We start from the raw sequence: 16,879 nt of genomic DNA on the forward strand, positions 1-16,879 counted from the left end.
TCACCACTTCGGCCTTTAACAAGAGTCATTTGTCTGCTGGACATGTGCCAGGCTGCTACATGGGTATCCGTCCACACCTTCACCAGCCACCACTGTCTTGACCTTAAGGTCCTCAGGGAGGACCATTTTGCCTCCATACCTGGCAAGATTTCCCGGTGTGAAGTCCACTCTCCATCTTTAGGGACATACTGCTCTGGTATCTGTTCACAAGGTGAGGAATCTGCAGTAGAAGCATTCATCAGAAATCAATTTACTTAAACTTTGGGAATGCTCTTTTAGGTGGTTACTGTATCTAACTATGGATTCCTCACTAACTGTCCTGCTCCCTGTTCTGTGGAAGTGGCTTTCAGGTGTTATAAGGTCCCAAATTAGATGTTACAGTCACAATTATTAATCGTTCACTGAGGATACGTGACTGAGGGCGCGTAATTCCTTCTTGTAAAATTGTATCAATGTACATGAGCCTACATAGAGCTCCTCGCCATCACTTTCAGAAGTCGGTTGAGGTTGCTGCTGAATCTGATGTTGAATCCCTCGTGGGTGTCTTGAGGGGCACCATGTTTTTGCAGCATGGCTGTTCTTTAGTTGACAGGTGACACAGGCCTGCCATACGATCCAGATTTTTTCACCAAGTACCCTACTCTGGAAAACCTTGTTGCACAGGCTTCAACCAGTAAGTTGAATCCTAATTCATTTCTGACCAATACCTCAGAGAGAGAATGCACAAGGATTGAAGCTTTTGGCAAACAAATATTTTCATCTGCCAGTCTGGCTCTACACTTCATAAACGCAGCCTGTTTGCTAGGCCAATGTGCCTGCCCATCGCCAGAAAATCTGGTAGACCTCACCCAGGCTTATAAGCAGAGCACAATACTGGTACCAAGTGCTCTGCCAGTGCAATTTGCAAGTGGCTTATTTCACTGCATCCTACCTTAATGGATCCTCTGAGCCAAGGAGGCCCTAAGGTCCTCTGGGGCCGCCAACAAGATCTCGCTGGTGATGTCCCATAGGGCGTGTGTATATCAGCCTAACAGACTGCATTTTTTGGACCACTGTGCCAGACTGGTAGAAGAAAACACAGCACAGTCCTCGGGGTTCCTGACTTCCACAAAGCAATTGCCTGATCAGTTCTGCAAATTTAGGGGCTACTCCAGAGGGCTAGCCTGTGGTCGTCTCAGCCAGTGATGCAGCAAACAACCCAGTTCTTTCAGGGGCAGCACCAGCAGACACTGCAGAGGCCAGCAGGGACACCAGTCCTCCAAATCCTCTTCTTTTGCCACAGCAGCCACCAAGCCACATTAGTTTGCCCTCAGTGGCTCATGCGTGGATGGTGGGAGGAAGAATTCAGTATTTCCCCCCATGCTGGTGATCCAGCAGTTCCGACAGATGGGTCTTAAAAATTGCCCAGAAGGGCTAAGGCCTGCTTTCATTTCCTCCCCACCCCGAATTCCTCCCTCACAAGAACTGATTTTGGGAGGGCATCTGTCCATCTTGTTACCAGAAGTAAACCTCATAATTTCCAAGGGTGCAATTGAACCGGTTCTGGATTTGGAGAGAGGCAAGACTTGTTACTCATGTTACTGCCTCTTCTTAAAAAAGGACCGGGGCCTCAGACCTGTCCTGGACATTCGACTCCTGAATGCCTCCCTGCTGAAGGACCAGTTCGAAATGCTCACATTAGCTCAGCTCCAATATGCTATGGGCTCTGTAGACTTGATGGTGTCCTTGGACTTGCAGACTGCATTTTTTCATATACCCATCCCACAGACGTAACCTGTTGTTCAAGGTAGGCCCGAAACAATTTCAGTTTGTCGTGTTCTCCTTTGGGCTAACCTCTACTCCTTGGATGTTCATAAAAGTGATGGCAGTGGTGGCTGCCCATTCTCGAAGACTGGCTCCTAAAGGCGGGCTTGCCACAGTCAGGCATGGACTACATATTTAGAGTTCATCCTAAACAAGCAGACGTCCCACCTGCTTCCCTCATAGAGGCTTCCATTCATTTGGGCAATTCTGGATACTGTTGCATTCAAGGCCTTTCCTCCACTGCAGTGAATCTAAAATATTTGTGCTGTAATCCTGATTTTATGGCACTCTATCCTGGATCCCAGTGAGGGTGGCTTTGAGACATTTTGGCCTCGTGCATCTTCCTTGTCAAGTGCACCAGGTGGCACATGCGGCCCTGCAGTTTAACCTGAAATCTCAGTGAGCCGACCATCAAAGCCATCTTTCTGACACCATTCAGGTCTCGAGAGAGATGGCCAAAGATCTGCAGTGTTGGCTGACCGAATGCAATTTGTCCTGCGACCAGCCACTTTCCCTTCACTTTCCCTTCACCATCCAAAGCTGACAGTGGTGACGGATTCACCGTTGCTAGCAGAGGGTCAGTTCCACATTAACCTACTGGATCTACGGGCCATCCGTTTGGCCATGAAGGCTTTCCTGCCATCCGTCAAGGGAAAGCTGGTGCAGGTTCTCACAGACATCACTGCCGCAAAATTGTACTGCAACAAGCAGGACAGAATGGGGTTTGTGGGCCTGTTCCAAGAGGCTTTTTGTCTGTGAAGGTTGCTCCCAAGCAGACCATCTTTCTGGTTGTTAACCACCTTGTTAGGTCCCTGAATGGCAAAACGGAATTGAGCAGACGTCTGGCAGATCACAGGTGGTGTCTGCATCCCAAGGTGGTGAGAACACTCAGGGTCAACAGTTTTGCCCATTGGTTTCCTCAAGAACAAACTTGCTAGGAGACACATTTGGGCAGAAATGGACAGATGGACTCATGTATGCCTTCTTGCTGCTACCTCTCCTTCCTTGAGTTTTAAACATCAAGAACGGTCGTCCCCAAGTCAGTCTCATTGTCCCAGAAAGGGCCAGAAGAGTGTGGTTGCTGGAACTCGTGAGTATGAGCCTTTCTTAGCCCATTTGACCTTTCTCCATTTGCCGGACCAACCGTCCTTGTGTAAATCACCAGTTGTGATGTGGTTTATTGAAGGTATGACACATGTTCCCTCTCAAGCCACTGTGATGCCCCAGTGGAGCATGCGTAGTTGCTCGCTACACCTTTTGGCTCTAAAAACTGTCTTCCTTATTATGTCACTTGTGACATGAGTGAAATGCAGGTACATTTTGTGCTCCTGCACTAACACCACCTTCCTCCCTTACAATTTGGTGCCGAAGACTCAAAAGAACTTTTTGGCTAAAGTATTGACTTCCTTTCATGTCAGTCAGTTGATCGCTGTATCATTGTTCTTTATTGATCCTTACCCCCAACATATGATGGGAGGCTGTATCAGCCTAACCTCAAAAGGGCTTTGAACTTCTACATTGATTGGACTAAGACCCATTAAGTGAACTATCAACTCTTTGGGTTCCTGGAGCGAAGAAAGTGTAGGCTGTGCAGAAGACGATCCTGTTGAGATGCATAATTCTCTGCTTCAAGTACTGCTACGCACTGGACAAGAAACAGTGCCTAGAGGGTTTGAGAACCCATTTGACGAGGGCCAAAACCACTACAGCTGCATTAGCATGAAGGGTGTCTGCCCTTGATATCTGTCAGGTTGCAATGTGGCATCAGTGCATACTTTCACAAAACGCTACTGCCTTGACAGCAGGAAGGACAATTCACCCGCTCAATCCACAAGACTTTTTGATTAGAAACCACTCCCCCAACCCTCCACGATTTTAAGAATATGGCTCTAGAAAAGTTAGAGAATAGCACACTGACACTAACAGTTGTTTTACTCTCTTCATCCAATGGCAAAGAAAGGAAAGACAAGAAACTGATGTCAGAGCGTAGGGGTGGGGCTGATAGACACTCTGCTCCATTACTTACGAGGCTGTATGAAGTCAGCACAGAGTTGAACAACGCCACCTACTGTTGCAGGGTCATTGCTGTGGATCCAGTCTGGCTCCTGGAAGATATTTGAAACCTGAGGAATTTGAAGTTAGAGTATCCACAAAAAACAGTGTTACCAAAGGTAGGTCATTGGGTCTTGTCTACAGACAGCTTTTACCTTTGCCCAAAGAATTTCTGTGTATAATGCCAATAAGTAGATTGGACTTTGTGTCAGCCTATTGCCTATCGTTGGTTGATTTTTGTGTCAGTCTCAATTATTTGCTTATGCTTATGATGGCTTCACTTTCCCTTCTTGTGCTTGTTCCTCCCATGGAACGCAGCTTCTTTGTCATTCTTTTGATTAGATGACTTGTATCCTTCCACGATTGCCATCCATTCAGGGAACTGCTTTTTTCTTTTTCTGTCAGCACTGCATGGGAGTGCATGTGCTTTATTGCTCTTTTTCCCCATATGCTGCTTCTCTGGTTTAGATCCCGACCACTTTGTTTCTCCTCCTCCACCTCACTCTCTGCATTGTTTCGCCCATCACACCCCACCCCAAGTGTTTTTATTAATAACTTTTTTTTAATCCTTCTGCTCTCTGTTGCTTCCCTGCCTATCATTGATCGCTGTTGTACTACTCTGCCCCACTTGGCATTTGTTGGTTGTTTGTCATTACCCTCCCCAAAACCACACCGAAACACCCTGTAACCCCAAGGAGGTGCAGTGTGCTACTGGGCTGCTTTTTTCTCCACGATCCTCTTTCGGACACCTTTTATTTATTTTTTAACTGTATTGCTTTAAGCTGGGTGGCTGCCACGTTGGAACGGTAAATTAAAAAAAGATTGCTACCATGTCATGTGAAATGCTAGTATTTGGATTGGGCTTTGGGTGAGTCCATTGGTTGGTTTCCTTATCATTCTCATGTGTTTGCTTCTTAGTAGATGGCCTTATTCCCTCTTGTGTTTGTCCTTCCCCGATGGATTGCTTCTTTATGACCCTTTTGATTGGATGACTTGTATCCTTTCATCTTTTTTTTTTACAAACATTTTAATTGGATGTTTTGCATCCTTCCATGGCTGACATTCTGGCAACTACTATTTTCTTTTCCTTTCAGCACTATGTGGGAGTACATGTGTTTTCTTCCTCTTTGTGTGCTGCTGTCTATCTTTCTCAGCCCCTCCATGTTCTCTTTGTTTCTCTGCCACTCCCCTCCGCATTTGTCTCATTGCTTGCCGCTAATGTTCCCCATCAGTTTTTTTCTGTTAAACTTTTTTAAATTGTTTTTTTCAATCCTTCATTTGCTTCCTGCACCCAGCTTCTCCATGGCTCCCCTGCCTGTCCCTGGTCACTCTTGAAACACACCCAGTGAGGTGCAGCCTCCTCTTGTGCTGCTTTTAGCGTCACCTTGAGCTTTCACCCACCATTTCTTTCTTTCTTTTTTTTTTTTTTTAACTTACTGCTCCATGAGGCCTGTCATGTTGAAACTGTAAATCAAAAAAAAAAAAGCCACAGTATCATGCTGAATTCGCAAATACATCATCATGCTAGAACTCTTTTTTGCCAGTGCTGGATAGCATCTGCAAAAAGCATTGTCAAAACCAAAAGGTCAGCTGATACCTTTCGAAGGCGAGACCTGTTGGCTTTGTTTATTCCATGTAGCATAGCCTTGTGGCTGCAGAGTATGGGTTATTTGGAAACTTATAGACTTGTTTATGTGATGTAGTTGGCATAGTTGTGTTTGCCCCTGTTGGATGCCATCAAATTCAGTAGAAATTAGCAAGTAAATTTCAGTTAAATGAATTTGGGTTGTGATTGAGGGATGCAGGTAGATGGAGAGGGAGATGCTTGCATATTAAACAGTATACGTTGCTTAACTGATGGCATAAGAGCACAAGACATACCTAAGTTACAGCTAGGAGGCATTGGATAATGCTCGGGCTAGTGCATGGTAAGCTGTCTATCCTCTTCTCTTCAGTGCCTTTCTCTTTCATCATAGGCTTCTGTCCCTGGGACTCTCCCTGCTGCATGCAGATGTCGTTCCTAATGCCACCATTCGAAACATCATGCGTGAGAAGATCTATTCCACTGCATTCGATTACTTCAGGTACTATGTTTAAGATCTGTTGTCGTGTAAGGTTTTGTTAAGGCATTCATTTTTGGCATCATTAAAACTCACTTTTGTATGTACATTTGTTGCCCTGTAGAAATGTGTGTTGTTATTGCTTTCATTAAAAGGAATTACTTACTTGATACCTACCCTCTTTGCCCCAGTTAAATCTGGTTATTTAGACATGTTGCGAGTCCTCCTGTCTTCATCTTCTCTCTAGATATTTCTTAATCCCTCTGTGTGCAACAGGATCAGCTACTTCAAGCCATTGTCACAGAGTTTATCGTAAGGACTTTCATATGTCTACAAGACAGCTGGGTTAGGGGCGGCAGCTCCTCTGCTTGTAGGCGACCGAGTCACTCCTACACCAGTTGGCAACCTTCCGGCTCTTCTAGCAGCACCTCACCAAAACGCAAATAGTAAAGGTGATTTTTGTCAGCCTAGCGCATGAACTCTGAAAATCTCACAGGGAAAATAGTGGTGGAACAAGCCTTACCCTTTTCTCTCGTTAGTAATAAGTCTCCTACAAACACACACACAGACAAGAAAGAAGATGCAGGATAGTTTTCAATATATTTATTGAAAAGACTGCAATCTACGATAAAATGCATGAGCTGCAATGATTAGGATAATGAGGAGTAACAAAATCAGGATTGTGAAAAGAAGCGATGTAAATATAAACAACTCCAACATATTTGTAATAAACCTGAATTTGTAAACTCCTTTATAAAGCGTATTTTCTACCATAGAGAGAACAAGGCGTGATATACCTAATCTGCCCATGCCATGAGAAGAACCCCAACTTCTGTTACCTTAGGACAAGGTCGGCCTCCAGGCAGGCTCTGTAGAGGCACAAAGGCTGAGGTCTGTTGCAAAGTGACATGCAGTGTAGATGGAATATCCTGGGTGGAACCCTCTCTAATGGCCTTGGTCCCACAAGGTGTTTTTATAGGGCCCATGTTATTGTTTGTGCAGACATTCTGACGTGTGTATGTACCTAAACGTCAGATTGTGTACTTAAACTTGTATCCACAATATCATAACAAATGCTGGACATGTTCATATTCTGTTCTTGTCCAGTGTAAAGCAAAGAACATGATGACGATCTAATACGTGCATTACTGATAATGACGCTTTCACGGAATGACAGCTGATTATGAAATAAAAACATTTTGTCTAAAATGCAAGCAGTGCTAAAATGAATAAAAGTGAATTATAGAAACAGAGCATGTTATCTAGGTAAAAGGGCACAGGCCTGCATGCCGAAGCTAAGCTAAACTCTTGTACCCAGGCAAACTAAAATGGACCCACAACAAGTTCATTCCCTTAGTAACTGTCCATTAGATGTGAAGAATTTAGGTGATTCTTATCTTGACCCTTAGGAATTGATTTCTCATGTGAAGGCCAGGCATATCATTTGAGTGAGCAAGTGGAGAACCTTCATAATACACATTCTACCTGCAATTTCTCACCTCTTGAATATCCCAGGTACTAAGCTGGATCTGGAAACGTCTCACATAGCTCTCCTATGCTAATAGGGGATGCTGACTCCATCTCAACAACAGAAGTAGGTCACAGTGGCATCAAAGGAGCCATCTAACACCCACCCCAGTGCCCTGTTGTCAGTCCTATTTTTCTTTGGCCTTGTTTGTGAAACCACAGCATCTCTCCTCAGCTTTGAGGCAAAAATGTTCTGTTGAAAATTTCTCAAACAAGTGAAGAACATTAGGGATACATACTCCACCCTAAAAAATCAGGGATATAAGCCCTGTCGCAACTGTGACAGACGAATGGTGATAATCCCCATGATGACTATCTTTGATACCTTAGTGCCAAGCGTAACTCTATTCTGCTGGCACCTTCCCCCGCGACCACCTCAACTCCAGCCCTGCCCCATCTCCACCACCACAAATGCTTCTTCCGGACATTCTGCTGTCCCCAGACAAGACACTGGGTGGCTCGGAGACTATTAGAGGAGCAAAAATACAGGGAGGACTGTTATGGTGCACAGAATTATTTCCCCTGCAGTTGTCTAAGGGGCATCAGGATATGAATTATAGTGAAACAAAACTGTTTCTTCCACTCCCCCACTTCTGAGGCGTCTGAGTATGTAGTGCTGCATAAAACCTGTGGGCTAGATACATCCACAGAGGTTGACTGTGATCTACTTCCAGGTCCTGCAACAGCAGAGAAGGAATTGTTCTACACATTTTTAAGAAAGCAGCCGAGGTGCTTCAGTTGTCCCTCCCTTCTGTAGAGCGTCCTACTGCTTCTCTATGGGTCTCCAGTCCAACACTACTTCAGCAGAACTGTTTTTACCATTTAATGAGACCCTTCTAGAATCTGTGAAGGGTTCCTGGATGAAGCAGACAACACCACCGGTGGTGAACGTAACAGTGGTTGGCATCCTAGACTACCACCAGAGGCCCAGCATTTCTTTAACTTAGCCAGTGGGTCTTGTGGTACAAGATCCCATCTACAAAAATATCAACCCACAATCCTTTCCTGACCGGACAGAGTCCAAAAAACTGGAAGGAGTGGGAAGATATTGTTCTTGATGAGCAACCTGGAAATAAGTTACCGCAACACTGCCAGGTTTCTTAGCCACAGTACACTTGTTGAGTGATATGGCAGCAATGATTGATTGCTTCCTTCCTGACTATCTGAAGGATAATTTTGCAGATGTTGTCTGCAGTGGTCAGGATGTGTTGAGGAAGATAATCCGAGTAAATTTAGACATGATAGCAGGTTCATTGACAGAGCTAGGGGGTCTTTGACATCCCTGCGCTGTCACACCTGGCTACAATCTACAACTTTTGCTGCTAATGTCCAGGCCACGTGTAGGAAGCTGGCCTTGTGTGTGGTGGGTGCCTGAGGTACTTAAACCTTATTCCACATATCCCCTATTATAGTAGTGTATGCAGTGTCTAGAAGCCAGGCTCTCTAGAGGTAGCTGTGGATGAGCAGCCAAGGCTTATCTAGGAGACATGCAAAGCTCATGCAATACCACTGTTGTCACACACAGCACTTACACACATGAAAGAAAACACTCAGTGTTACAAAAATAAAGGTACTTTATTACAGTAACACAGATTGTTTTCTTTCCGCCATCGAGTTCGGACGTGTTCCTCTTCGCTCCGTATTTCGATTCGGGAAAGTTAGATATTTATCGGAAAATTTGACGGTATTGTTCGCGCTCGGTACCGGTCTAGTGTTAGTTCATCGACACCTAAAAAAACGCTCCAGTGGCCCTTCGGGGCTTCCACTCTTCGGCAGGGCCTGGTCGGCCCGACCGCGTCCATCTTCGAAACTCATGGACCGGACCCCCTTCCGCTTCTGCCTGAACTGCCACGCAAAGTATCCTTATACAGACCAAAACTTGGGGGGTCATTCTGACCCTGGCGGTCGGTGATAAAGCGGCGGCCAACCCGCCAATAGGCCGGCGGTCAAAAAAATGCAATTCTGACCCTGGCGGGAACCGCCATCACAGCCCGCCGCATTAACACTCCGACCGCCACGGCGGAACAAACAAACAACGCGGCGGTCACCGCCAACAGCCAGGCGGCAGACAATGTACCGCCCACACTATCACGACCCACCAATCCGCCACCTTTTCCGGGGCGGGAGCACCGCCGATAAAAACACGGCGGAAACAGACATTTCCAATGGAAAACGCTCACCTCGAGACACTCCACGCGGAATCCGGACAGCATGGAACCCGAATTGAACATCATACCTGCTCTCGTCTACCTGCTCATCTACCACGAGTACGAACTCCGGCGCAGACGTCAACGGTGAGTACTGCACCTACGACACACGGGAGGGGGGAGGAAGAAAGGTTATGGGCATACACATATGCGACCCCTCCACCCCCCCAATATGTACACACCAATGCAGAGCAGGAAGTCACAGTGACACCACACAAAGACCCTTTAAAAATACAATGACACAACCAAATTTGGAATAAATTTTCATGTACAAAAAAAGCACCTGGAAATAATTGAGCAACCGTGAAAAATATTTACAAAAACCAAAAAGATATACACATCAGTGTATCACTGAAGTAACAAGTCCTGCACATCCTACGAATCTAACATGTACGTGGGCCAAGGTTCTGCGAAACAAGGGCAAAGCCCACACACAAGACCTGAGTCCTTTGGAGAGAACACTGCAGGGGCATCCGATGTCAAAACTACAGGCACCTCAGGGGGAAGGGAAGGGGGGGCCACCACAGCCACATGAGTCCACGACGCCAGATCCACGAGGAGCCACCATGCCCACTGTACCATCCTGGGGAGTGCAAAGCCACAGTCTCTCAATGTCTCTGCAGTGGGTGGGTTGCCCACTGGACCATCCTGGGGAGTGCAAAGCCACAGTCTCTCAATGTCTCTACAGTGGGTGGGTTGCCCACTGTACCATCCTGGGGAGTGCAAAGCCACAGTCTCTCAAGTCTCTGCAGTGGGTGGGTTGCCCACTGGACCATCCTGGGGAGTGCAAAGCCACAGTCTCTCAATGTCTCTACAGTGGGTGGGTTGCCCACTGTACCATCCTGGGGAGTGCAAAGCCACAGTCTCTCAAGTCTCTGCAGTGGGTGGGTTGCCCACTGGACCATCCTGGGGAGTGCAAAGCCACAGTCTCTCAAGTCTCTACAGTGGGTGGATTGCCCACTGTGCCATCCTGGGGAGTGCAAAGCCACAGTCTCTCAGGTGGATTACAGAGTCCACTGGTCAAGGAGGAGGCATGGTGGGCACAGTGAACCATAAACAGTGCCTGAGACGGCGGGACCCAGCGCAGCGGTGCATGACATGGCGATGTCCAGCGGAGCGGTGCCTGACAGGAAGGGCCCAGCGGAGCGGTGCTTGACAGGAAGGGTCCAGCGGAGCGGTGCTTGACAGGAAGGGCCCAGCGGAGCGGTGCTTGACAGGAAGTGCCCAGCGGAGCGGTGCTTGACAGGAAGGGCCCAGCGGAGCGGTGCTTGACAGGAAGGGCCCAGCGGAGCGGTGCTTGACAGGAAGGGTCCAGCGGAGCGGTGCTTTGACAGGAAGGGCCCAGCGGAGCGGTGCTTGACAGGAAGGGCCCAGCGGAGCGGTGCTTGAGACGGCGGGGCCTTGTTCAGCGGTACCTGTCTTCACGGCGGGGCCCTGTTCAGCGGTACCTGTCTTCACGGCGGGGCCCTGTTCAGCGGTACCTGTCTTCACGGCGGGGCCCTGTTCAGCGGTACCTGTCTTCACGGCGGGGCCCTGTTCAACGGTACCTGTCTTCACGGCGGGGCCCTGTTCAGCGGTGCTCTTCTGCACGGTGGGGCCCTGTTCAGTGGTGCTCTTCTGCACGGCGGGGCCCTGTTCAGCGGTACCTGTCTTCACGGCGGGGCCCTGTTCAGCGGTACCTGTCTTCACGGCGGGGCCCTGTTCAGCGGTGCTCTTCTGCACGGCGGGGCCCTGTTCAGCGGTGCTCTTCTGCACGGCGGGGCCCTGTTCAGCGGTACCTGTCTTCACGGCGGGGCCCTGTTCAGCGGTACCTGTCTTCACGGCGGGGCCCTGTTCAGCGGTACCTGTCTTCACGGCGGGGCCCTGTTCAGCGGTACCTGTCTTCACGGCGGGGCCCTGTTCAGCGGTACCTGTCTTCACGGCGGGGCCCTGTTCAGCGGTGCTCTTCTGCACGGCGGGGCCCTGTTCAGCGGTACCTGTCTTCACGGCGGGGCCCTGTTCAGCGGTACCTGTCTTCACGGCGGGGCCCTGTTCAGCGGTGCTCTTCTGCACGGCGGGGCCCTGTTCAGCGGTGCTCTTCTGCACGGCGGGGCCCTGTTCAGCGGTACCTGTCTTCACGGCGGGGCCCTGTTCAGCGGTACCTGTCTTCACGGCGGGGCCCTGTTCAGCGGTACCTGTCTTCACGGCGGGGCCCTGTTCAGCGGTGCTCTTCTGCACGGCGGGGCCCTGTTCAGCGGTACCTGTCTTCACGGCGGGGCCCTCTTCAGCGGTGCTCTTCTGCACGGCGGGGCCCTGTTCAGCGGTACCTGTCTTCACGGCGGGGCCCTCTTCAGCGGTGCTCTTCTGCACGGCGGGGCCCTGTTCAGCGGTGCTCTTCTGCACGGCGGGGCCCTGTTCAGCGGTACCTGTCTTCACGGCGGGGCCCTGTTCAGCGGTGCTCTTCTGCACGGCGGGGCCCTGTTCAGCGGTACCTGTCTTCGCGGCGGGGCCCTGTTCAGCGGTACCTGTCTTCACGGCGGGGCCCTCTTCAGCGGTACCTGTCTTCACGGCGGGGCCCTGTTCAGCGGTACCTGTCTTCACGGCGGGGCCCTCTTCAGCGGTGCTCTTCTGCACGGCGGGGCCCTGTTCAGCGGTACCTGTCTTCACGGCGGGGCCCTGTTCAGCGGTGCTCTTCTGCACGGCGGGGCCCTGTTCAGCGGTACCTGTCTTCACGGCGGGGCCCTGTTCAGCGGTACCTGTCTTCACGGCGGGGCCCTGTTCAGCGGTGCTCTTCTGCACGGCGGGGCCCTGTTCAGCGGTACCTGTCTTCACGGCGGGGCCCTGTTCAGCGGTGCTCTTCTGCACGGCGGGGCCATGTTCAGCGGTACCTGTCTTCATGGCGGGGCCCTGTTCAGCGGTGCTCTTCTGCACGGCGGGGCCCTGTTCAGCGGTGCTCTTCTGCACGGCGGGGCCCTGTTCAGCGGTGCTCTTCTGCACGGCGGGGCCCTGTTCAGCGGTACCTGTCTTCACGGCGGGGCCCTGTTCAGCAGTGCTCTTCTGCACGGCGGGGCCCTGTTCAGCGGTACCTGTCTTCACGGCGGGGCCCTGTTCAGCGGTACCTGTCTTCACGGCGGGGCCCTCTTCAGCGGTACCTGTCTTCACGGCGGGGCCCTGTTCAGCGGTACCTGTCTTCACGGCGGGGCCCTCTTCAGCGGTGCTCTTCTGCACGGCGGGGCCCTGTTCAGCGGTACCTGTCTTCACGGCGGGGCCCTCTTCAGCGGTGCTCTTCTGCACGGCGGGGCCCTGTTCAGCGGTACCTGTCTTCACGGCGGGGCCCTGTTCAGCTGTACCTGTCTTCACGGCGGGGCCCTGTTCAGCGGTGCTCTTCTGCACGGCGGGGCCCTCTTCAGCGGTGCTCTTGCAGTATGTCAAGGGAGTCATACCTGGCCTGGACACCCTGCTCAGTCGCCCTCCGACCATGCTGTGTCAGGCCCCTTCGGGGAGTGAGTCCTGGGCCCTTTGGTGTCGTCCCTTGCAGCCGGGATGGGGCTTGTGGGGCCCTCCTGCTCCGCGCTCCTGGTGGTTGTCCTCTCCGCCCTGCTGTCCTTCTGCTCCTTAGATGGGGCTCTCGGGCCCTTGCCTCCCCTGGCTGCTGTGGCCGGTGAAGTGGCCGGAGTCACCTCCTTGGGGGCAGCCGTCTCTGTCCGCTCACGGCGGCCCTTCAATTTCCGGGTCCTCTTGCCTGGGGGGGGGCTGGCTGTCCCCTTGCTGCTCACCGAAGTGTTACTGCCGCCAAAGGGTGGACTCCACATGCCATGCACCACTTGCACTGTAGTAGTTGGGCTGGCGGTGGCTGAGGTGCCCTTGGGACTTTTCCCAGTTGGAGGGGGTGGGTCGGGGGAGGGAAAGAGGTCAAAACTGGCGAGGTAATTTTTCTTGGGACCAAGGTAAGGGGTAGGAGTAGTGGTGAGAGAAGTGGAGGAAGAGGATGTGGTTGTATGAGAGCCAGGTGTGCTGTCCTTGGGTGCAGGTGACTGGGACGTAGGCTGTGGTGAGGTGGTTGGCTGTTGTTTGGGTGTCTGCCTGCGTTTATGTGTCTTGGAAGAGGGGGTGACAGACACAGTGGGAGAGGACACAGGGGAGACGTGTAAATGCCAGTGGGGGTGGTGACTGCAGGTGTGCGGACTGTAGTGGAGGGTTTGCTGGTGGTGGAAGAACTGGCTGATGTTGGGGTGCATGCAGGTGTGAGTGTAGACGTCACAGGGAGGGAGGAGGGAGACGAGGAGGACGGGGACACAGAGGTGGTAGTGACTGTTGATATGTCTGCATCTGTGTGTTGCTTGGGTGAATGCTTGTGTTTTCTGTGGTGCTTATGTTTGGATGAGCTGGCCTTGGGTGTTGAGGTGTGTGCAGGCTGGTCTGATGGTGTGGATGGGATAGGTTGAGGTACAGGAGACAGAGAAAGGGTGGAGGCAGATAGAAGAGGGAGACTGGAGACAGGGACAATGGCTGCCGTCAGTGCTGAGGCCAGAGCAGTGAACGCTCGTTGATGGGCAGCCTGACCCGAATGAATGCCCTCCAGGTAGGCATTGCTCCGATGCACCTCCCTTTCCACCCCCTGGATGGCATTCAGAAGGGTAGTCTGCCCAACAATGACCGTCCTCACCAGGTCAATGAGCTCCGCACTGAGGGCAGCAGGGGTAACAGAGGCAGGGGCTGAGGTGCCTGGGGCGAAGGAGACGAGCGCCTTCCTGGCCGAGCGGCCACGGAGCGAAGACTGAGGGGCTGCTGGGAGGGCGGTGCTGGTGCGCTGGGTGGCGGCTGTACCTGTTGTTGCGGGGGGCACAGATGGTGCCGCCCCCGCTAGGGAGCTCCCAAACGAGGACGTGTCCGTGTCGCTGGTGTCTCCACCGGCCCCCGTTGTGGTGCTCCCCTCGCCCTCCGGATCACTGGTGCCCTCAGTGTCTGTGTCAGTGCCCACCGGGGCCTGGTGACCTGCAGCTCCCTCCTGCTCCGACGCCAAATCTCCTCCGCCTGATGATGCTAAAACACAAGAAGACAAAGATTTAGGGTGGGGGGAGAAATTAAACAAAGTTGAGTGCATGCCTTAGCAATACCCTTTGCGGAGAGGACAGACACAGGTGCCTCGTGCACTAAGTCGCGAACTTGGGGTACACTACTCAGTACTTCTGACTAGGCAAACAGGTCTAGGGACAACACACGCGCACATGTGTGATGCTGGAGCATGGGTAGCTGCACTTGGCACCCTACAGAGGTGGGGGGGCGGGGGCACAGGGCCATGCCTAAGGGAGCGGACTACACTACAGAGAGCGCCCGGGCCTAATGTCACCCACAGCCCTCCTCCCCCACCCAGACGCCTCCAATGCACATACAGATAGGAGAATGTGCGGATACTCACCCCCTTGTGTCTGCTGTGCTGTCCTCAAGCGCCCATCCAAATTAGGGTAGGCCACCGCCAGGATCCGGGACATCAGGGGGGTCATGGTGCGACTGGCACCCCTCCTAGGTCGGGAGGCCATCCCCAGCAGTGTTTCTGCGGTCTTCCTCGTTCCGCGGCGGATGTCCTCCCACCTCTTGCGGCAGTGGGTGCCCCGTCTGTTGTGGACCCCCAAGTTCCGGACTTCCTCGGCGATGGCACGCCAAATATCGATTTTCTGGTGGGCGCTCACCTGTTTGACATGTACAGGGTGGGAAAGAGAAACCGTCACATATCTGCATGTTTGGAGTACATGCCCCCCCCTCCCCAACCTTGTCATGGTTCCCATTCTCTCATCTGTCGTGCGTTGCACTCCCCATTCCCTCCACACCCCACCAACTTACATCCCCCCCCCCTCCACACAGGCATAACCCATTCAATGTGCACTGAGTGTACTCACCTGTTGGTCTGGAGGACCGTAGAGTTGCGCATACTGGGGGAGGACCCCGTCCACGAGCTTCTCCAACTCTTCTGAACTGAAGGCGGGGGCCCTTTCACCAGTAGCAGCAGCCATTGTCACTTCCAGACCGAGTTCACAGCAGCACTTGCAGTATAGGTCCTCTCCTGTGGATGATCAGGTCTCGAATGATTGAGCAGATAGAAAATGGCGGTCACGCCCGCGGCGGTGCGTACCGCGGCGGTGCGTCCCGCGACCGCCGGCGCACATCGTCATTGGCTCCTGAAACCCATAGGCTTCAATGTTAACCAATGCGTCTTCGCACAGCGGTCTTCGACCGCCTACCGCCACGGTGTGCCCCGCCAGCGCAGTGACCTCACATCCCATTGTCCCACTTTACAGGTCAGGCATCGGCCATTTCAAGGGCCCACATGGCTTAATTTCTAATGCGTCACACAGGCCTAGGCCTTGCAATGGCACACATACAAACATATCAAACCATACATTTACCTGTACTGTGCAAGCTGTGTTGTACGTACCTATGAGTGGATTGACTCTGTACTCCATATTCTCCTTCCTAGGCATCGTCCGCTGGGACTAGCGATGAGAAGGAGGAATCCTCACGTGTACCGGCCGCTGGTGGACCTGTCCACAATGGAAGAACGCCATATAATACTACGATACCGACTTGACCGTGCCTCCATCCATGAACTGTGTGCCCAGCTGGAGCCAGCCCTGATGTCCCCCATCCGCCAACCCACAGGAATTCCCCCTCTAGTGCAGGGGTTGTCTGTCCTCCATTTCTTTGCAACTGGCTCATTCCAGACAACAGTGGCCATGTCATCTGGGATGTCTCAGCCTATGTTTTCCAAGATCTTATCCAGAGTGTTGTCTGCCCTGATGAAACTCATGCGGAGCTACATCATTTTCCCAGAGGAGGGTGATTTGCCTACAGTGAAAGCTGATTTCTATGCCCTTGGACACATCCCCAACATCATTGGTGCAATTGATGGGACCCATGTGGCTTTAGTCCCCCCAAATGACGATGAACAGGTGTACAGGAACAGGAAGAATTACCATTCAATGAATATCCAGGTGGTCTGTTTGGCTGACCAGTACATCTCCCATGTAAATGCCAAGTTCCCAGGGTCAGTGCATGACGCGTATGTTATGCGAAATAGCAGCATTCCCTATGTGATGGAACAGCTACAGAGACAGCGTGTGTGGCTAATAGGTGACTCTGGTTACCCCAACCTGCCGTGGCTATTGACCCCAGTGAGGAATCCCAGGACCAGGGCAGAGGAACGGTACAATGAGGCCCATGGGCGTACTAGGAGGGTGATTGAGCGAACCTTTG

General features: G+C 51.8%; 1 protein-coding gene across 2 annotated transcripts in view; it reads left to right on the forward strand.

The window, feature by feature from the left end:
* Positions 1-16,879, forward strand: part of PI4KA (phosphatidylinositol 4-kinase alpha) — a 520,678-nt gene that overhangs the window by 395,121 nt on the left and 108,678 nt on the right. For both annotated transcript variants that reach the window (XM_069215218.1, XM_069215217.1), the window contains one exon: positions 5,832-5,939. In XM_069215218.1, coding sequence (XP_069071319.1) covers positions 5,832-5,939 — 108 coding nt within the window. The remainder of the gene's footprint in view (positions 1-5,831; positions 5,940-16,879) is intronic.

The sequence above is a fragment of the Pleurodeles waltl genome, chromosome 11 (assembly GCF_031143425.1).
Source record: "Pleurodeles waltl isolate 20211129_DDA chromosome 11, aPleWal1.hap1.20221129, whole genome shotgun sequence".
Classification (NCBI taxonomy): domain Eukaryota; kingdom Metazoa; phylum Chordata; class Amphibia; order Caudata; family Salamandridae; genus Pleurodeles; species Pleurodeles waltl.